Source organism: Lactuca saligna, chromosome 7 (genome assembly GCF_052625555.1).
Source record: "Lactuca saligna cultivar CGN05327 chromosome 7, ASM5262555v1, whole genome shotgun sequence".
Lineage (NCBI taxonomy): Eukaryota > Viridiplantae > Streptophyta > Magnoliopsida > Asterales > Asteraceae > Lactuca > Lactuca saligna.
The window spans coordinates 155934425-155956573 of record NC_136423.1 but is presented as its reverse complement, the minus strand read 5'-3'; the positions used below and the strand labels follow the sequence as shown (position 1 = coordinate 155956573).

The 22149-nt window shown below is 36.3% G+C and overlaps 2 protein-coding genes and 2 long non-coding RNA genes across 4 annotated transcripts; 3 read left to right on the top strand and 1 right to left on the bottom strand.

Moving 5' to 3' along the window:
• Nucleotides 1-76: 76 nt before the first annotated feature.
• Nucleotides 77-6064, top strand: LOC145005178 (uncharacterized). Its single transcript, XM_078964228.1, has 3 exons — nucleotides 77-246; nucleotides 373-493; nucleotides 5674-6064. The coding sequence occupies exons 1-3, from the start codon at nucleotides 147-149 to the stop codon at nucleotides 5840-5842; spliced, it is 390 nt and encodes a 129-aa protein (XP_078820354.1). The 5' UTR covers nucleotides 77-146; the 3' UTR covers nucleotides 5843-6064.
• A 1420-nt stretch (nucleotides 6065-7484) lies between these two features.
• LOC145006181 (uncharacterized) lies at nucleotides 7485-10006 on the top strand. Its single transcript, XR_013662826.1, has 2 exons — nucleotides 7485-8585; nucleotides 9704-10006. It is a non-coding gene; the product is annotated as an uncharacterized LOC145006181 (long non-coding RNA).
• A 1837-nt stretch (nucleotides 10007-11843) lies between these two features.
• LOC145006767 (uncharacterized) lies at nucleotides 11844-12663 on the top strand. The gene is made up of 2 exons (XM_078965820.1): nucleotides 11844-12010; nucleotides 12137-12663. The coding sequence occupies exons 1-2, from the start codon at nucleotides 11908-11910 to the stop codon at nucleotides 12445-12447; spliced, it is 414 nt and encodes a 137-aa protein (XP_078821946.1). The 5' UTR covers nucleotides 11844-11907; the 3' UTR covers nucleotides 12448-12663.
• Nucleotides 12664-20108: 7445 nt separating this feature from the next.
• LOC145005879 (uncharacterized) lies at nucleotides 20109-20814 on the bottom strand. Its single transcript, XR_013662699.1, has 2 exons — nucleotides 20660-20814; nucleotides 20109-20537 (listed from the first exon to the last, which is right to left on the bottom strand). It is a non-coding gene; the product is annotated as an uncharacterized LOC145005879 (long non-coding RNA).
• Nucleotides 20815-22149: the final 1335 nt, after the last annotated feature.

Genomic DNA, 22149 nt, shown 5'->3' with positions numbered 1-22149 from the left:
CCAGCTCCTAACCACCCAACCAATCTGCAATAAATCTTCATCTGCATAAATCCTTCCATAAATAGAGGAATATTACCACAATGGTTCTTCATCCTTCTTCCATATAGTTTCTTTCTGAATATATTTTCTTTCTGAAACACGTCAAAATGTCTTCGAAGACTTTCCTTCTTCTTGCACTTGCTCTGGCCATTCTTTTCATTAGCTCCGAAATGGCTGCAGCTAAAGACCTGGAGTCCAACAATGACAGTGAGTAAATTTAATGTTCTTAATTAGATGAAATTGGCTTTTTGTACAGGATGTTTCCTTTAGAATTCTATACATGGATTCATGCAATAAAATGTTCATTACAGAAATGATGATTGATATATGCAGGTCAGGTAGAAGATGCAAAATATGGTGATGATGACCGTGGATACAACGGTGGTGGAGGATACAACAATGGTGGTGGAGGTTACAACAATGGTGGTGGAAGATACAACAATGGTGGTGGAAGTTACAACAATGGTGGTGGAAGATGTTATTATAATTCTGAGTTTAGTAAGCTTTATTAAGTTTTATTTATTTATGCACGTTTTAATAGTTAGCAAGAATAAATCAAAGCCATGTAGGCTATGCAGTCCTGGTCTCTAGCTTAGTGGAAGTTAGTTCCTATTTTTGTGTAAGTTTTTGTTTAAATAGATTAGCTGTGTACGTGACCTGTGTGTCACTTTCTCTCTTATGAAGTTCAATAAGAAAAGTTTTTAAAGCTTTGGTATACTCTGTCCCCTGTTTAGATTACCAAAAAGACATACATTCCAGTTTTGCCCTTCTCTGCTATTACTATATTCTGTCCCCTGTGAGAATCCCTTTTCTGTCCCTGTTTCTATTTTGGTGCAAAGTCCCTGTTGTTATTACCATATTCTAACACTTGGTATCAGAGCGAATCTGGTGGTGTATGCCAAAATATCAATCTCGAGAAGAGATGACGAGTGGTACTAACAATGGAAATGGTGAGAAAGATGGGAATGTTACCCTGCACTATCCGATGTTGTCAAGAACCAATTATGGTGCATGGGCGATTAAGATGAGGGTTTTCATGTTGGCCCAAGGTGTCTGGGACGCGGTGGAGCCCAGAACAGCGAATACCCTTGTTGAAACAAAGAAAGACAACATGGCCTTAGCCGCAATCTATCAGGGTATACCTGAGGACTTGCTACTGGTCCTAGCAGAGAAGAAGACAGCGAAAGAGGCTTGGGAAGCTCTCAAAACGATGTTTGTAGGAGCAGAGAGGGTAAAGACTGCAAAAATCCAAACCCTAAAGGCCGAGCTTGAAGCCATCAACATGAAGGAGTCAGAAAGTATCGATGAGTTTACAGCAAAAGTAACAGGTGCAGTCAGCTCAATACGCACTCTTGGTGAGAAAATTGAAGAAGCCTATGTTGTGAAGAAGCTACTAAGGGCAGTCTCGTCAAAATTCATTCAACTGGCATCCACTTTGGAGCAGTTTGGTGACCTGGAAACGATGAGTGTTGAAGAGGTCATAGGAAGGCTAAAAGCACATGAAGAAAGATTAAAGGGCCGTGAAGATCAAGATGATCGGAAATTACTCCTGACTCACCAAGAATGGTCAGAAAGAAGGAAGAAGGGAGGAGAATCAATGACCAAACCAGGTCGTGGAGGATCTGGTAGCTCACGAGGCAGAGGCAGAGGAAGAGGTCGAAATGGAGGTCGTGGTGGTCGTGGTAGAGGCGACTACAGTTACCAGAAAGGATCAAGCTCCGGTGGTTCAAACAATCAGGATAAAAGCAAAGCCCAATGTTACAATTGTCAGGATTTTGGACACTATGCAGCAGAGTGTAAAAATCCTAGAAAAGAGAGAAATCATGAAAGTAACTTGATTTTAGAAGACGATGAACCAGCTCTCCTGTTGACGTCCCTTGAAGAGAAAAGTGAGACGGGGGAAGTATTCCTGAACGAAGAAAGCTTGAAACCAGAGTTAAGATCAAAAGGGGGATGTCTGAATCAGTCAAAAATGTGGTATTTGGACTGTGGTGCTAGTAACCATATGACTGGTGACAGAGAAAAATTTCAAACTTTGGACAAGAACATTCGTGGAATGGTGAAATTCGGAGATGAGTCCAAGGTGAAAATTGAGGGGAAAGGGACTATTGTATTCCAGTGCAAGAACCGAAAAGAAAGAAGCCTGAAGGATGTGTATTACATTCCTGATCTCTGCAGTAACATTATAAGTCTCGGTCAACTGTCGGAAGGAGGAGACGAGATAAAGATCAAAGAACCGTTTTTGTGGGTACATGACAAAGGTGGAAAGCTGTTAATGAAGGTAAAGAAGTCTCCGAATCGACTCTATAAAATTGAGCTGAAAGATGTAAGTTCAAAATGTTGTATGGTTGAACTGAGCGATCCCACGTGGCTGTGGCACACGAGACTGGGCCATGTAAACTTTGGATCACTGAAGATCATGACAGAAAAAGGGTTGATACAGGGACCTCCCAAAACGATGATTCCATCTAAACCCTGTGAGGGTTGTCTTGTAGGGAAGCAATCAAGAATCCCATTCCCAGCAAGCACTAGCTACAGAGCAGAAAGAAAGCTTGAACTGGTCCATGGTGATTTGTGCGGACCAATCTCTCCACCAACACCTGCAGGTAATAGATACTTCATGCTGTTAGTAGACGATTACAGCAGGGTAATGTGGGTCCATCTGATGAAAACGAAAGACGAAGCTTTCAACATCTTCAGAAACTTTAGAAGCAAGGTGGAGATCGAAACTGGTGAAAAATTAAAAATCCTGAGAACAGATCGTGGTGGCGAATTCTTGTCAAATCAATTCACCAAATATTGCAGCGAGACTGGTTTAGAACGACATTTCACCTCACCCTACTCGCCACAGCAGAACGGAGTAGTGGAAAGGCGGAATAGAACTGTTCTTGAGATGGTCAGGAGCTGCTTAAAGACGATGAGAGTACCTGATGTGCTATGGGGTGAAGCTGTGAGCCACGCGGTGTATGTTCTGAATCGATTAAGCACCAAAGCATTGAAGAATGCTACACCCTATGAACTGTGGACTGGAAGGAAACCACAAGTAAGTCATCTAAGAGTTTTTGGGTGCGTAGCTCACATGAAAGTGATGAAAGGGCATCTAGACAAGTTAGAAGATCGAAGTAAGAAGGTAGTGTATCTGGGGAATGAAAAGGGATCCAAGGCTCACAGATTACTCGACCCAGAAACGGGAAAGATGTATATTAGTCGGGATGTGATCTTCGAAGAGAACCGAAGATGGGAGTGGGAGAACACTTCAAAGATCAAGACGGTGCCAGGAATGACATTTACAGTTGAAGGTTTTAATTTTGACCAAGAATTTCTTGGCGATGATGATAAATGGGGACCCGACAACCCACAACAACAAGATGGGCCATCGTCAACTAATGCGTCTTGGGCTCCTGGAAACCCACAATCAAATAATGACAATTTGAGCCCACAACCTTCAATCTCATCCGGGTACCCACATACACCAGTTACACCCGACAGCCTTATTACCCCAAATTTCCCAAACACTCCGATACCACACCAAACACCATCACCAGTTAATTTCGGTTCTCCAAGCACTGCATCAAGCTCCACTGGTGGGGGAGCTCCCAAACGATATCGTTTGATCACCGATTTGCTCGAGAACACTGAAGAAATTGAATTACCTCCAGAAGAATTGTTGATGGTGAGTAATGATGAAGAACCCACAAGATATACTGATGCAAGTCGGAAGAAGGAATGGGTTCAGGCAATGAATGCAGAAATCACCTCAATTGAAAAGAACAACACGTGGCATTTAGTAGAACTTCCAAGAAATCGAAGACCAATTGGGTTAAAGTGGGTCTTCAAGGTGAAACGGGATCCAGAAGGAAAGATCTTAAAACATAAAGCAAGAATTGTAGCTAAAGGCTACATACAAAAGCATGGGGTAGATTACGATGAAGTATTCGCTCCTGTGGCTCGAATTGAAACGGTTCGAGTGATCTTGGCTTTAGCTGGCACGAATGGTTGGAAAGTCCATCATCTTGACGTAAAATCAGCATTTCTAAATGGGAAATTGGAGGAAGAAGTATACGTCACACAACCAGAGGGATTTGAGAAGAAAGGTCAAGAACACAAAGTTTTCAAACTATCGAAGGCTCTCTATGGGTTGAAGCAGGCACCCAGAGCATGGAATGCATGTCTGGATGCGTATTTGAAGAATCTGGGTTTCAAAAGGTGTCCTCAAGAATATTCAGTATACACAAGAGAGAAGAATGGAAATACTCTAATCATTGGAGTATATGTTGATGACCTATTGGTGACCGGGAGCGCCTCTAATGATGTAGAAGATTTCAAGAAAGAGATGAACGCGAAGTTTGACATGAGCGATCTTGGTCTTCTCTCCTACTATCTGGGTATTGAGGTAAGTCAATTCAATAACCATATCTCCCTGAGTCAAAAGGCTTATGCTCGTAACTTGCTAGTCAAAACGCGCATGATTGACTGCAACCCCACCAAAAGCCCCATGGAACACAAGTTACGACTAACCAGAGAAGGAGATGGTGATCTTGTAAATCCCACTGAATACAGGAGTATAGTGGGTGGACTCAGGTATTTGACTCATACCCGTCCAGACTTATCATACGCTGTGGGAGTGGTAAGTCGCTTTATGGAAAAACCTACCAAGATTCACCTTCAAGCTGTAAAAGGGATCCTTAGGTACATAAAAGGCACAATGGACTATGGTTTAGTCTATTCCAAAGGTGAAAAACAGATCACCATTGAAGGATACTCAGATAGTGACCATGCTAAGGATGTGATTGATAGAAGAAGTACAGGTGGTATGGCGTTCTATGTAAATGGAAACTTAGTGTCTTGGTCATCGCAAAAACAGAGGTGTGTAGCCCTGTCTTCATGTGAGGCGGAATTCATGGCTGCCACCACAACAACATGTCAAGGAATTTGGTTAAGGAAGCTCTTGACAGAAATAACAAGTCAACACATCCCACCAGTTACAATGTATGTGGACAACAAATCAGCCTTGGAACTAATGAAAAACCCTGTGTTTCATGGGCGCAGTAAGCATATTGATATCAGATTCCATTTCATCAGGGAATGTGTTGAAAATGGAGAGATCGTGGTGAATCATATCGATGGAAAAGTGCAAAAGGCAGACATGCTTACAAAGGCATTAGCCAGAGTGAAGCATGAAGAAATGTGCAGGATGATTGGCATAAAAGGAATTGGAGCTCAGAATTAAGGGGGAAAATGTTATTATAATTCTGAGTTTAGTAAGCTTTATTAAGTTTTATTTATTTATGCACGTTTTAATAGTTAGCAAGAATAAATCAAAGCCATGTAGGCTATGCAGTCCTGGTCTCTAGCTTAGTGGAAGTTAGTTCCTATTTTTGTGTAAGTTTTTGTTTAAATAGATTAGCTGTGTACGTGACCTGTGTGTCACTTTCTCTCTTATGAAGTTCAATAAGAAAAGTTTTTAAAGCTTTGGTATACTCTGTCCCCTGTTTAGATTACCAAAAAGACATACATTCCAGTTTTGCCCTTCTCTGCTATTACTATATTCTGTCCCCTGTGAGAATCCCTTTTCTGTCCCTGTTTCTATTTTGGTGCAAAGTCCCTGTTGTTATTACCATATTCTAACAGAAGATACAATAACGGTGGTGGACGATACAACGGTGGTGGCCGTGGAGGAGGATATTGCAGATATGGTTGCTGTGGTGGTGGACGTTACTACAATGGAGGGTGCAGGTGTTGTAGCACTTCTGCAGAGGCAACTGCATACAAACAAGCTCATGAGGCCCAAACTCACAACTGAGATAAGCATTTAAGCTCTATTTCACTATGTGTAGTATACACAGGCCTTAGTGCTTATGTTTAATAACTGTGGTTGTATGGTTTTCTGTTGAAGTGTGAACTTAATAGTTCTATAAAGGAAATATTTAGACACCCATGTATGTTGGAGTGTACTCCTTTGTTTCTAATAAAACATAGCAGAGACTATGTTCTATATATAAATGTGAGTTTTAGGTTATTGTTATTTGAATATGAGTTTTAGGTTACAAGACAAAGGAGAATAAAACAAGGATTTATATGATAAAATATAAACTAAAATAAAACAATACAAGAAAATGAAAGGATAAAAATTCTTAACAGACCTAGATCTATTATATTCAAGCAACACATAAAAAAAACAATACAAACACTTTTGAAATACAAATGAAATATGCGAATACGGAAATTAAAATAAGAGACAAGACAGTAGCGGCGACTTTTTGATCAATACCGACAAAACAGTAGCGGCGACGTGACGCCGGTAAAGCTATTAGCGGCGACTTTTGTCGCTGCTAATACCCTTTTTTCTTGTAGTGAGAGAATAAGAGAGAAGATGAAAACGAGAGGATCGTTTTTATTACCAAGAGAACTATTATAGATTCTAAAAAGTTGGTAATGACTTTACAACGTAGTAGCTTCAAGGTTTGTATTTGCGGTCAAAATTTTACAGGTTGCATTAACTTTTATATATATATATATATATATATATATATATATATATATATATATATATATATATATATATATATATATATATATATATATATATATATATATATATATATATATACTAGAAAATACATTTTTTATATTAGTTATATACAAAATAATCATATTAGATCACGTTCTACAAATTACATGGTTGACATGGTTACTAAGTCTCGTAAGAGTTGCAACTTTGATGTTGCCGACAAAGTCCTTACATGTTCTAACTTGGAGTTCATATACATATGCATATATTACATATCTAGCTAGTCGCTATATTTTGCAATAATATTTATACATAACTCTATAATATGTAATAGTTAATGCTCCTGTCGGTTAAATTTAATTTGTTTTAAATTTACCGGCAAAACAATTATGAACACTAGTAGTCAACATTAAATATATATAAAACCAATATCAACATTTAAATAACGAGAGAACTTCCACCTTTTAACATTCCCACTCAATCTTGACATTGAAGCATGTTATCAACGATCTTCGACAGTTCGACTATTTGCAAATAAACTAATTATTCTTACAAACTACCCCACATTTAACTCTCCACATACTGTCTTCATTTCCAACTCAAGTTGATTTCCCATTTATTATCTTGAGTTTGAGGGGATGCTGGATGTATACATAGGATTCTGATTATTTCGTTGAATTCAGGACCTGCTTGTAATAAAACAGAGCCTGCCTAATGATACGAGTAGAAGACGGTATTCTAGACCACCCCCATGGCCTGATCCAACATCAATGAAGGTTGACCCAGTCAATTGTTGAACAAGTCTTCCACTCCAAGCATTAACTGCATTAGAATAGTTTGCGCTCATTCATGCATGCATTATTTCCCGATTTATAGAGTAGTGGTACTTCTCGTATTTAATTCCAAGTTGATGTTCAATTAGGGGTATGAATGAAATCAGAAAATTTGTTTTAGTATTGTCTCTTTCTTGTATCTAACTTCTATGGAGAATAGTCATCTCTAAGTGGTGTCTATCAATGGTGCTTTCATTCCGTTCATCATGCCTCCACGTCAACATCTGTCCACCGATGTCACACGCCCAAGTATCTGCAAGCAACTCTCCACACTCATCGCTATTTCCACCGCTAATGTCCACCGTCTTGATGCAATTATCACGCAAATGGCCACCGTCAACACCCTCATCGGCCTTCAAACAGGAACGATGGCCAAACTGATCCCACCTCCACCTGCACTTCCACCACCGAATCAACAACCAAGGCCGCCGTTGACATCACTAGCACCGTCTCCGCCACCGTGATTGCCAAAAACAACGCTATCCATACCGCCACTGCCACCGCGACAACGATCGTTATCATCACCGCCACCGCCGCCTCCAAAACCATTGTCATTGCTCATGTCAACACAACAACCACTTCCACCGTTACTACAACCGCCACAATCGAATGTAGCATCTAGACAATTCTGACCCGTCACTTTTCAACCGTTCAAACCACAGTTTCCTGTTCACATTGTTGTATGCATCCATATGCATATGCAGGACCACTACAACAATCGAACCCTGTGGAGACGACAAATTCAGACCCTATGGAGACAACGAGTCGTCGGCATAGGGTATGGCGACAACAAGTCGTCAGGAAAGAGTTGTCGGCACAGGTGTGTTGGCATAGGTCTGTTAGGTCGTCGGTATAGACGTGGTCGGTATATCTAGCTCTATTGCGACTACATGTCGTCGGTACAGATTTTGTCAACGGTATTTTCGGGGGGAAAAATAAAGTTTTATTAAAATCCTTTGGCGTCGACTAGTCGTCGGGACAGCTATAGCGACGACTAGTCGTCGGGACAAGTTGAAGCTATTACGACGTCATGTTGTCGCTATAGGGTTTTATCAGTTAACGGTTATCGAATCGAAAACCACGAAGAAGCTACGCCGCTCCGTCGCCGATAGTCTTTCCTTCGCCGGCAGGTTCACCGTCTCTGGCCGGCCGCCCTTCTTAAGCAGGGACGATCTCCCCTACTGCACAGTCGATTCCATCAGGTAACCCCATATTCTTCCAATTTCTTGGACGTAGTTTTTTATAACATGTCTCGTTGTTTTCTGTAACATATTCTCTTTGATTGCTTGGATATTTTGCATGCCATGAAAGTAATTTCTGAATACTTCAAACATAGATGTGAAACTTCAAAAATTGTTGTGTATAATTCAAAAAAGGTTGCTAAAATCTCCTACTATTTCTAAAAATAGATGGGGAAGATGATGAAAAAACTAGCAATATTCATGATAATTTTTCAGGAGGAAAAAACGGAAGGGTAAGGGTATAAGGGGAAGGGTATAATGGGAATTTGGGGTCATCAAAAGGCTAATTAGCTATGTTTCAGTGATTATTTTCTGTAATCATTTTCTGATTTGCTGTTCTATGTATATAGTTGATTTTGTGTGATTGTGACATAGTGAATATATTTTTTACATTGCTTTTATTGCATTAAAAGGTCATGATTCATCTATATGCAAATAAATACCAGTGTATATGTATATTTGTATATTTACTTTTACAGGGAAAATATTGGTTTAATTCAATCCATTGGCTAAATAAGTAAGATTTTTTTCATGCCAATGGAATAAACCATTCCATTCTTTCCCTTACTCCATAAAAACCTACAATCTATAAAAAAATATGTATAAAAACAATATAGCATTGTACTTCCTGTTATAGCATCTTACTTTCACTTCTATTTCGATCATTTCAGGTTAGAAGTAGGTTTCTACTTTTATATATATTTTCAGGTTGAAAATAGATTGCCATTTGTTGATATATATTTTTAGGTTGTTATTTGCTAATATATATTTTCAACTCAAATGTATAGTACTTTAGTTGAATGACATTACTTGGAGTTTATATATGTATAAACTTAGTTATTGTTGCTTTTAATTGTTTGAACATTTTTTTCAAGTTGAAAGTATGTTTCTAGTATTAATAATTTATGTTTTTTTTTTTTCAAGTTGAAAGTATGTTGCCTTTTATTGGATATATGGTTTCATGTTTAATTATGTGTAAACTTAATTATTGTTGTTTTATTGGATATATTGTTTCATGTTTATTGGATATATAGTTTCAAGTTTAATTATGTTTAAACTTAATTATTGTTGTGTTGTAGGTTTTTGTTGACCGTATCCGTGAGGAGATAAAGGATGAGTTTCGGGCAGAACGTGATGAAATTGAGGGCCAAAAACAAGAAATTACCAAGATTTATAATGACATCCTAAAACTCACCGAAGGAAGTAACCTACCCAACTAATTAGACCTTGACACTTGATTTTTGTGATTTGGTTTCGATACTTTGAAATCAGCTTAGATTTTGTGACTTGGTTTCGATACTTTGAAATCGATTTAGAATGACACTTGATTTTTGTGATGTTTTTTGATTTTTTGAAATCGAATATGAATCTTTATTATGGTAGTTGAATATGAATCTTTAAATTAGTAGTTGAATTTTAATTTCTTTTATATAAAAATCGCATTTTATTTGTTTAGAAAAACAACTTATAAAAAGCATTAGCGACGGAAATTAGCGACAAGTTGCCAATGGATTTGTCGGGTTCTTTGTTATTGATTAGCGACGGATTTCCAACGCAATACTGACGGTTAATAGCGACGGATTAGCGACGGAATATGAGGTTTGACTGAGCAATGTGTGTCATCGCAAATCCGTCGCTGAGTTCGTCGCTGAGTCCATCGTTGAGTCCGTCGCTGACAATTAGCGACAAGGGTTTTTCGACGGGCAATTCCGTCGCTGAAAGTCCATTTTCTAGTAGTGAATGTATGTAATTTTCTTTCTATTTTATGTTTATGAGTTTTAAACTTTTCCATCATTTTACTTTGTCAATTTGACCATCCAGTATTAACTTTATAAAATGTTACTTCCATCACTTTATTTTTTAAAATTTCGTTTTTATCCCCCGTGGTACATATAATCTGATTTTCCTTAATAACTATATTTTGTTAACTTAATAAAAGATAACTTTTTGCATGCCTATTATTATTTTCCTGTGTCGGTATAAATTCATGTTCGTCAACTTTTCTAAGTAAGTTTAGAATTTTTGTTCTTTAACTTTTTTTTTTTTTTAATGTTCATTTGTTTTTTTTTTATGTATATATCTTTAAGTATAAATTCTAATTTGTGTATGTTTCTACGTAATTTATTATGTTTATTGTTATCTATGTTATTACGTATAAGTCAAATCACATATAATACGTTTTTGATTATTTGAACTCTTGTTCGTTAACATATATATATATATATATATATATATATATATATATATATATATATATATATATATATATATATATATATATATATTATCTTAGTTATTTTTATATAGATGTCGGTATAAATTCGCGTTTTCTATACGTTTACGAATAAGTTTGATCAAATATAATACGTTTTTATTGGATGGTATAAACCGGAGTTAGTGAGTGGTATCAACTTTATATATTTTCTTACCAACAAATGCAATGATATCTAACTTTTATCAATACAATTGTCAAAATTCAACTTTTGTCAATACCATCGTCTAAATTCAACTTTTAAGTTGAATTTTGATGATAATATTGATAGATGATACATCAAAACGTAACAAAATAAGCACGAACAAAAAAAACAAAAGTGTGATTAAAAGTACTGAATCTTTTAAGTTGAATTTTGATGATTATATTGATAGATGATACATAAAAACGTAATAAATAAGAGCATCCATAATAGTGAGTTTAACGAAAGAGTTGAATGAGGTGGCAAGTTCATGTGTCATTCAATGAATGAAACTCTATCATTGTGAGATGCCATATTGGCATTCAATGGATTTGGAGTTTAATGGTCATTGAACTCTTCAATGGGAAAAAAGAAAGTTATAATCCTTAAATATTTACTATAAATTATATTTTGTAGAACTTTATAGAGTTCAATGCATTGTAGAGAAAATAATAATAAAGTTTTATGAATTTAAGAATGATGATGTGATAATCCATTCAACTCTATACAATTCAATGCATTGTGGACGCCCTAAACACCAACAAAAAAAAATTGCGGCAGATGTTCACCGAACGAGACGTCTTATATGACATCTTAGAATATAAAACAAAACAAATGAATGCGGCACAAGATGTTAAGGATAAGAATAGGTTTCAAAATGTCAAAGCCAATGAAAGCTTGGTCCCAGCTCCTAACCACCCAACCAATCTGCAATAAATCTTCATCTGCATAAATCCTTCCATAAATAGAGGAATATTACCACAATGGTTCTTCATCCTTCTTCCATATAGTTTCTTTCTGAATATATTTTCTTTCTGAAACACGTCAAAATGTCTTCGAAGACTTTCCTTCTTCTTGCACTTGCTCTGGCCACTATTCTTTTCATTAGCTTCGAAATGGCTGCAGCTAAGGACCTGGAGTCCAACAATGACAGTGAGTAAATTTAATGTTCTTAATTAGATGAAATTGGCTTTTTGTACAGGATGTTTCCTTTAAAATTCTATACATGGATTCATGCAATAAAATGTACATTACTGAAATGATGATTAATATATGCAGGTCAAGTAGAAGATGCAAAATATGGTGGTGACGACCGTGGATACAACGGTGGTGGAGGATACAACAACGGTGGTGGAGGTTACAACAATGGTGGTGGAAGATACAACAATGGTGGTGGAAGTTACAACAATGGTGGTGGAAGATACAATAACGGTGGTGGACGATACAATGGTGGCGGCCGTGGAGGAGGATATTGCAGATATGGTTGCTGTGGTGGAGGACGTTACTACAATGGAGGGTGCAGGTGTTGCAGCACTTATGCAGAAGCAATTGCATACACACAAGCTCATGAGGCCCAAACTCACAACTGATATAGCATTTACACTCTATTTCACTATGTGTATGATATACCGGCCTTAGTGCTTATGTTTAATAACTGTGGTTGTATGGTTTTCTGTTGAAGTATGAACTTATTGTTCTATAATGGAAATACTTAAACGCCCATGTATTTTGGAGTGTACTCCGTTGTTTCTATTAAAACATAGCAGAGACTATGTTTAATATATAAATGTGAGTTTTTTAGGTTACTGTTATTTGAATATGAGTTTTAGGTTACAAGACAAAGGAGAACAAAGCAAGAATTTATTATTTATAAGATAAAATATAAACTAAAATAAAAAATAGAAGAAAATGAAAGGATAAAAATTCTTAACAGACCTACATCTATTATAATCAAGCAACACATAAAAAAACGATACAAACACTTTTGAAATACAAATAAAATATGTGAATATGGAAATTAAAATAAGAGAGATAACAAGAGAGAAGATGAAAACGAGAGATGATCGTTTTTATTACAAGAGATCTATCATAGAGGTCATGGCTTTGCAACGTCATACTTCAAGGTTTGTATTTGCGGTCAAATTTTACAATAATATCGGATTAACTCATATATATATATATATATATATATATATATATATATATATATATATATATATATATATATATATATATATATATATATATATATGTGGTTCCCTATTTCTCGTAACTTGACGTTGCCGACAAAGTCCTTACATGTTCTAACCTTGGATTTCATATACATATACATATATTACATATCTAGTCCCTATATTTTGCAATAATATTTATACATAACTTTATAATATGTACTAGTTAATGCTCCTGTCGGTTAAATTTAATTTGTTTTAAATTTACCGGAAAAACAATTATGAACACTAGTAGTCAAGAGAACTTCCACCTGTTAACATTCCCACTCAATCTTGACATTGAAGCATGTTATCAACGATCTTCGACAGTTCGACTATTTGCAAATAAACTAATTATTCTTAGAAACTACCATGCATTTAACTCTCCACATACTGTCTTCATTTCCAGCTCAAGTTGATTTCCCATTTATTATCTTTGAGTTTGAGGGGATGCTGGACGTATAAATAGGATTCTGATTATTTCGTTGAATTCAGGACCTGCTTGTAATAAAACAGAGCCTGCCTAATGATACGAGTAGAAGACGGTATTCTAGACCACCCCCATGGCCTGATCCAACATCAATGAAGGTTGACCCAGTCAATTGTTGAACTAGTCTTCCACTCCAAGCATTAACTGCATTAAAATAGCTCGCGCTCACTCATGCATGCATTATTTCCTGATTTATAGAGTAGTGGTACTTCTCGTATTTAATTCCATGTTGACGTTCAATTAAGGGTATGAATGAAATCAGAAAATTTGTTTTAGTATTGTCTCTTTCTTGTACCTAACTTTTCTGGAGAATAGTCATCTCTAAGTGGTGTCTATAAGTGGTGTCTATCAATGGTGCTTTCATTCCATTCATCATGCCTCCACATCAAGATCTGTCCACCAATGTCACACGCCCAAGTATTTGCGAGCAACTCTCCACACTCATCGTTATTTCCACCGCTAATGTCCACCGGCTTGATTCAATTATCACGCAAATGGCCACCGTCAACACCCTCATCGGCCTTCAAACCAGAACGATGGCCAAACTGATCCCACCTCCACCTCCACTTCCACCACCGAATCAACAACCAAGGCCACCGTTAACATCACTAGCACCGTCTCCGCCACCGCAATTGCCAACAACAACGCTATCCACACCGTCACTGCCACAGCAACAATGATCGTTATCGTCACCACCACCGCCGCCTCCAAAATCATTGCCATTGCTCATGTCAACATAACACCCACTACCACCGTTACCACAACCGCCACAATCGAAAGTAACATCTAGCCAATTCCGACCTGTCACTTTTCAACCGTTCAAACCATAGTTTCCCGTTCCCATTGTTGCATGCACCCATATGCGTATGCAGGACCTTGAGGACAAGGTCCATTTGAAAGAAGGAGGAATTGATACGTGTATAAGATGGTATTCTAGACCACCCGCATGGCCTGATCCGACATCAATGAAGGTTGACCCAGCCAATTGTTGAACTAGTCTTCCACGCCAAGCATTAACTGCATTAGAATACATCACGTTCATTCATGCATGCCTTATTTCCTGATTTATAGAGTAGTGGTACTTCTCCTATTTAATTTTTGATGTTCAATCAGGGGTATGAATGAAATCAGAAAAGTTGTTTTAGTATTGTCTCTTTCTTGTATCTAACTTCTATGGAGAATAGCCATCTCTAAGTGGTGTCTATCACCTAACTCTAATAATAAAAAGTAAGAACAGGGGAACAGAGAACAAGAAGATGCAATTGAAGGGTATTTTTGTCCAACTTTCTGTTGGGATTTTATTGAACTGAACAGTAACATCATAAATAACATTTTGTACTTATACGTGTCAGAAACAAATTAAACTAACTAGATGGGTTTATCTCTAAAATGCAAGAAGAAAGGATAATGACAGAAAATTCAAAAAATAAACTAGATAAATTCTTCTAAACTTCTGGATTATTCCAACAATTTTCCCCCTTAATCCAGAAGTGGTAACTTGCTTCACTCCTAGCAAGTCTCTCATCTCTTCAAACTTGGTTCTTGTCATTAACTTGGTAAGAATATCTGCCATATCTGCCAGTTGATTATTGGTGCTCACATGTTCAACTATGACTTCTCAATTCTCAACACATATTCCTATAAAATGGAATCTTGTATTGATATGTTTAGTCCTCCCATGAAACACGGGGTTCTTTTCCAGGTCAAGAGCAGGTTTATTGTCGAGATAAGTACCGGTGGTTTGATGTTGAAATTAGTTATCTCACTAAGTAGCCTTCTGATCCAAATTCCTTAACAGGTTGTTGTGGTAGTTGTCATGAACTCAGCTTCACATGTAGAAAGAGCAACACATAACTGCTTATGTGATGCCCATGTGACTAAGTTTTTATTTAGATAGAATGACAGTCCACCCATGCTTCTTCTATCATTTACATCTCTCGCATAGTCACTATGGTAGTGTTTGTTTTTTGTCTGCAGATCTGCGAGACGTTTTCTGTCTGCGCCGCGTAGACCACGCGCAGACATTAGTCTTCGCAGACTGTTTGTTTTTTTGAAGACTGCAGACCTAAAAATGTCTGCGCGCCCTCTTCTTGGCGTAGATGTGGACCAGAGTCTTCTAACATCTTCAGACATCTTCTAGCTTAAAAAAACATATATATCTTTATTTTTTTTAAGTTTTTTTTTAATTTATATTTTTTCCAACTTTATTAATGATAAACAATATAAAAAAAAAATTACAAAACTTAAAAAAAAACATTTGACGATACAAACATGATATTTTTAACAAATTTATAAATAAAAATTTATTATAATAATAGTCGTTGAAATTGTTTATATAAATATGAAAAAAAAAATCAAAATATATTCTTATATTTTTTTGCCAAAATTTTGTAAAACTTTATTTAATAGAGTATCATCAATTTTTAGAGAAAATATTTATCATACGTTTTTAATAGATTTATTTGAAAAAATCGAAGTTTATTTCCATCTATTTATGTACAAATTCTTTGATCACTAATTATAATGTTTAATTATAACTTTGCAATCAAAGTTGTTGGTTTTTATAAAATATATATATGAATTAATACCATTTTTATTTTTATTTTTTATATAATAATACATAAAAGTTGATCTAGATTCGTTATATATTTATAATAAAGTCGTAAAAATATATAAAAAATTCGTTTTGAAGTTTTAAAAAATCAGTTTATTTAGATTTCAGTTTATTTTAATAGCCCGCAGATGTTAAAAAAACAAACAGTCTTCTTTTTTCAGACTGCAGACGTTTGATCCACCTCTTCTACTGCAGAGGTCTACAGATGTGGTCCGCAGACTGCAGACATTTTGCCTCAGAAAAAACAAACAGCACCTATCTGTGTTGTTGGATTACTGTCTAAGCCCGTAACCATATTTGGTAAGTACTTGACCCGGTTGTGCATGGTCCTTTTGGGTTGCCTTCACCAAAGCAACTGGACTGAAGAAATAATAGAGAAAAAGGTTATTATGATTTATTAATATATTATAAGAATAATATATTAAAGGAGAAATCATATTTGTTTAATTAATATTGGTTAATAATTAATTATGAATTAATTTTGTGATCAAATGTAATTAATTAAACTAGAGGGGCTGAATTGTAATTGTGTGATAGTTGCAAATTAGGGCAATGGATGCCCCAAGGAAGGGGTGGACGAATTCAAGGGGATAAGGCCCTAGAATTCTTCCAAGGATAAGGGTTCTAGACTTATCTTATGGATTGCTTGGTGGACAAGCAAGTAGATAAGGATAAGGACTAAAACCCTAATCTCTACCATATATATATAAAGACCCCTTGGCTAAGGGAAATCGGCCATTTGATCACAAGAAGGCTTAGAGCCGATTTCCTGCTTCTCCATTCTCTCTCTTTTGCCTCTCCATTTGCTTGTGGTGTTTGTGAGCCATTAGAGGTACTACACTTGTGGTACTTGCTTTCCAAGATAAAGAGATTGAAGATTTATGTTGTTATTACAATATAACAACAAGAGGTATGTAATCATATTTACTATACAGATTCGAAATACCTAGGTGTATGCTAGGGTTCTTCTTGTGTTCATAAAGTTGTGTATCTAATAGAGAAAACATATATCCAAATCTAGGGTTGTATGCACACATAAGATTCTTTGTATATCATGTGTAACCTGTAAAAATGTCTTCACCACTACCTCTTGCATAAACCAAGCCATAATCTATAGTCCCTTTCACATATCTTAAGATATGTTTCACAGCCATCAAGTGTTGAACTTTTTGGAGAAAGCATGTTTAGACAAGAAGATAGAACGAAGATTACATGATGCCAAAACGTAAGTCTTTTTATTAATTATTCAACAACTTGTTCACAGTGCAAAGATACATACATACATATATATATATACATACATATATATATATATATATATATATATAGATATATATATATATATATATATATATATATATATATATATATATATAATATAAATGAACGGTTATATCCTTTCAAAGCATCAATTCTTTTTTAACTTCTATACCCGACAACTTATAACTACTACCAATTCATACCTATATTAACTTTAATTAATATTAATAATTAAGTCTAGCTTAATTTTTAACAGAACTATCGGTCTCTCCATGAACCTACTTAGCAACCCGACAACATAGGAGATGTCGGGTCGGGTATGGATTAAATACCTCAGTGCACCAACTACACTCATGTATTCAATAGCATCTCCATGACTTCCATCCTCTTCATTAGTTAGTTCTAGCTTGGGCTCCATGGGGTACTTACATGTATTGCAATCCATCATTCCGGTTTTCTTAAGTATTGTCTTAGCATAGGCTTCTTGTTTCAATGAGATTCCACCTTCGTGTTGATGTACTTCAATTCGAAGATAATACAATAACTTTCCCAGATCACTTATCTCGAATTCCTTATTCATCTGATTCTTAAACTTCTTCATCTCTGTATCACAATTTCCTGTGACAATAAGATTGTCAACATACACACCTACAATCAGAAGTTCCCCATATTTATTCATTGTTTAAACAACATACTCTTGCATACATCTTTTGAACCCAAGCTGTTTGAGATACCTATCCAATTTTAGAGCTTGGCGGAGCCTGTAAAGTGCTTTGGACTGTTTATATAACTTGTTTGGCTGATCATGGTTTACAAAGCCCTCCGGTTTGACCACATATACTTCTTGTTCCAGTTCTTCGTATAGAAATGTAGATTTAACATCTAGGTGGTGTACATTCCACCCATTTTTACCCGAAAGTCCAAGTAAAATACATATTTTTTCAATTCATGCCACCGGAGCATATACCTCATCAAAATCTACCCCTGCCTTCTAAACATAACCCTTTTCCACCAACGTGCTTTTGTGCTTTATCACCTTTCCGTTTGGATCCTTCTTTACCTTATAGACCCACTTGAGTCCAATTGGTTTGCGTCCCGGTGGTAGGTCTACAAGTGATCAGGTCTTATTTTTTTTAATTGCATCGAGTTGACACCTCATCGCATCATTCCATTCCTTGTGTTTGGAAGCTAAAGTGTAAGTGGTTGGTTCTTTGCTATCATTCAAGAGTAAGAGTTCTTCACAATCTTCACACAGGTCTTTCAGAGTGCGAAATCTTTTAGGAGCTCCTCCACCTGTGGAACTTGAGGTGGTGCTAGCGGATCCGATTGAGCTCACCGGAGTTAGGGATTTTGGAATGGCAGGTTGTGGACTGGATGGTATAGGTGTTTCTGATGGAATGTCCTCTGTAGTGTTTTCATTTTCATGTGCATACACACAACCACTCTCACGATGCTGGAAGGAGTTGCCTCCTCGACAACCTCCTATGTGGTTATTAGAACTTCTGCCACGTCCTCTTCCTCGACCTTGATTATTGATTGAGTTGGACCGGTTTGAACATCTCAAAGATCTTGACTCATCTTCTCCTTGCTTCTTGGATTTTTCCAGTCATTCTTATCGAGTCAACATGACATTTTTCTCATGTATTTCACTATGAACTTTAATTCTTTTCTTCATGAACTTTTAACCTTCCAACCACCTCCTCCACTGTCATTTGGTCGAGGTCTACAAACTGCTCGATGGTTGATGCAATTTGCAAGCATTTTGATGGCACTACTTGTGGTAGTTTCTTAACCACATACGCTTCCTCAATCTTGTCCCCTAAAGCTCGTATATTGCTTACAATATTGCTCACCTTTGCTGCAAATTCATCCACATTCTCCGACTCCTCCATATTCAAAACCTCGAACTCCGCTTTTAGAGTTTGTACCTTTGCCGTCTGTACACGATCGGCACCCATGTACATGGTTTTTAGCGTTTCCCAAGCTTCCTTTGTTGTTTGCTTATCCGCCAAAGACAACAAAATATCTTCAGGAATGGCTTGGTAGATGACAACCATTGTCATCTTATCTTTCTTGCCACTAACAGGATTCTGAGGGTTCTTAGGCTCAATAGCTTCCCACACTTCTTGAGCTTGCATGAATAGCTTCATCTTGATACGTCGGTCAGCATAATTGCTTCTGGTCAACAGTGGGTAAGTGAGTGAAAATGAGCCATAGTTAGCTTTGATACCAAATGAAGTCAGGACCTGCTTGAAACAAAACAGAGCCTGCTTAACCCTAACAGCAAGAAGTAAGAACAAGGCACCCTAACAGCAAGAAGTAAGAACAGGGGAACAGAGAACAAAGAAGAAGCAATTGAAGGGTATTTTCTTCCAACTTTCTACTGGGATTTTATTAACCGAAAAACTCATAGTAACATCATAAAAACGTTCCTACTTATACTTGAAAGAAACAAATCAAACTAACTAGATGGATTTGTCTCTAAAATGCAGGAAGAAAGGATAATGACAGAAAATTCAAAAAATAAACTAGATAAATTCTTCTAAACTTCTGGTTATTCCAACAATTCTTTCATTTTAGTTTTCCCGTCCTAATTTTATTATGTGAACATTATCACTCGCTTATAAAAGGTTCCTTTATTGTCCTTTGTATTGTAACATAAAACTCACATTAAAATCGATCGAGAACATATGTTTTTGCAATGTTTTTATTGAAATAAACGAGCACACTCACATATACATGGGAGGTGTAACTTTTTATTATAGGACAATAAAAGTGCATCATTTAAAAAGCCATGCTACCAGACTTTTAAACTAAAAAAGCACTAAGGCCTTTATTACACATATACTGAAACAATTTCCAAGTACATGGCTCGATCACATTGCGTAGATCAATTGTGGGTTTGGACCTCATGAGCTTGTTTGTATGCGGTTGCCTCTGTAGAAGTGCTGCAACACCTGCAACCTCCATTGTAATAACGTCCACCACCACAGCAGCCATACCTGCAACGTCCTCGTCCATGGCCGCCACCGTTGTTGTAACCTCCATGTCCACCATTGTAGTATCCACGGTCATCACGACCATACTTGCCATCTTCTAACTCGCCTGTAGCATCATTTCATGCAACGTACATTTTATTCTAATACGTGAAGCAGCATTCTCGGATTTTTGGTATACGAAAACATAATGTAAAGAGAAAAATATTTAAGACGATGAAATTTACTCACTGTCATTGTTGGAAGCCAAGTCCCTAGCTGCAGCCATTTCTGAGGTAATGAGAAGAACAGTGGCCAAAGCAATGACAAGAAGCAGGAATGTCTTTGAAGCCATTTCGAATGGTTCGTTTGAGGAAAATAAAAAGATAGTAGAAGGATGAAGAACCATTGTGGTAAATTTGTGTATTTATAAACGATTTATGTAGATGCATGATGAAGAACCGGTGTTGTTGGTTGGTGAGGAGTTTGGGGATGGCATGGGACCAATCTTTCTTTGGCCCTGACATATAATTTCGGGGCCATTCTTATCCTAAACATCTTCTACGATATAATCCACAGTCATTCTATTCTTTTTTATTTTTGTATCTATTTATTTCTGCCTAAATCAGTTTCTAGTTTTTTCGTTTTCGGCGTTAAGACTTAATTGGTATTTTTTAGTTGATGTCATATATTTTCATTCTTTATGATTTTCTGAACGTGAAATGTACATTGAATTTTGAACCAAATTTAATTATTGTTCAAACTTATCCTCTGGAACTGGCCATGTGGTGGCATTTAACATCAGGCATGGTTTTAGTTATTAAAAATACCATCCATACCTTTGTTAATTGTCTCTTTGCCCGACATACACCTCATGATGGTATGGTATGTGAATCTTAATATAGAATCTATTTTTTCATTATGATTTTCAAATTGAATTTTGATAATTGTATTAATAAAATTAAATATGATAGATAATATATAAAATCGGTACCGACTAATTCTAATATATACATTCGAATGAAAACGATTATATGATCAAATTCATAATTAAAAAACGTACATAAAAATAAACACTATAAAAAAACTGGAATTTATACCGACTAAGTAATTATTTTTTCTTGGTCCGGAATGCCTATTCCGAACTAAGTAATTATTTTTGGTCATTTTTATTATGTTTTTCAAATACACAATAGAAGTGATTGGATTACTTAATTTCCTTTTTTTAATTATATGTTTTTTCGTGGTTTTCATTTATTATGAAGATGGCTCTTTCATCATGTTTATTTATTTTTCAGGTAAAGTCATGATAAAAAACAATTTTGCCTTTATATTACACATTTATTATTTTTTTAATACAAAAAGTAAACAATCTTTCTACATATAACAACGACATGAGGTTGGATGTGTTTTACATGGCCGCTGTTGCCTTCCTCCCCTAATCCATGTGTTGTGTGTGATAATAACCCTAGCCGATGTTGGATGTGTTTTACATTGCCGCTAGCGCTATTGCCTTCCTCCACTAATCCATGTGCTTTGTGTGGTAATAACCCTAGCCGTTGATAAGGTAATCAAGCAAGTGAGAGTAGATATTTGTTCGTGAATATCTATTAGCAGCAAAATCTTGGCACCGCTAATACACCCCAAAATATTCACGGGGTGAATTTTCCTCCAAACCTTTTAGTGATCGTCGTTTAACTTGTTGCCACTAATGAGTTGTGTCACCGCTAAAAGGTGTCGCT

Excerpts from the sequence above, each read along its gene's own strand:
- LOC145005178 (XM_078964228.1), top strand. The coding sequence starts at position 147 with ATGTCTTCGAAGACTTTCCTTCTTCTTGCACTTGCTCTGGCCATTCTT. Across the intron at positions 247-372 it reads CCTGGAGTCCAACAATGACA|GTCAGGTAGAAGATGCAAAA; the intron begins GTGAGTAAATTT and ends TGATATATGCAG. Across the intron at positions 494-5,673 it reads TACAACAATGGTGGTGGAAG|ATACAATAACGGTGGTGGAC; the intron begins TTACAACAATGG and ends TTCTAACAGAAG.
- LOC145006767 (XM_078965820.1), top strand. The coding sequence starts at position 11,908 with ATGTCTTCGAAGACTTTCCTTCTTCTTGCACTTGCTCTGGCCACTATT. Across the intron at positions 12,011-12,136 it reads CCTGGAGTCCAACAATGACA|GTCAAGTAGAAGATGCAAAA; the intron begins GTGAGTAAATTT and ends TAATATATGCAG.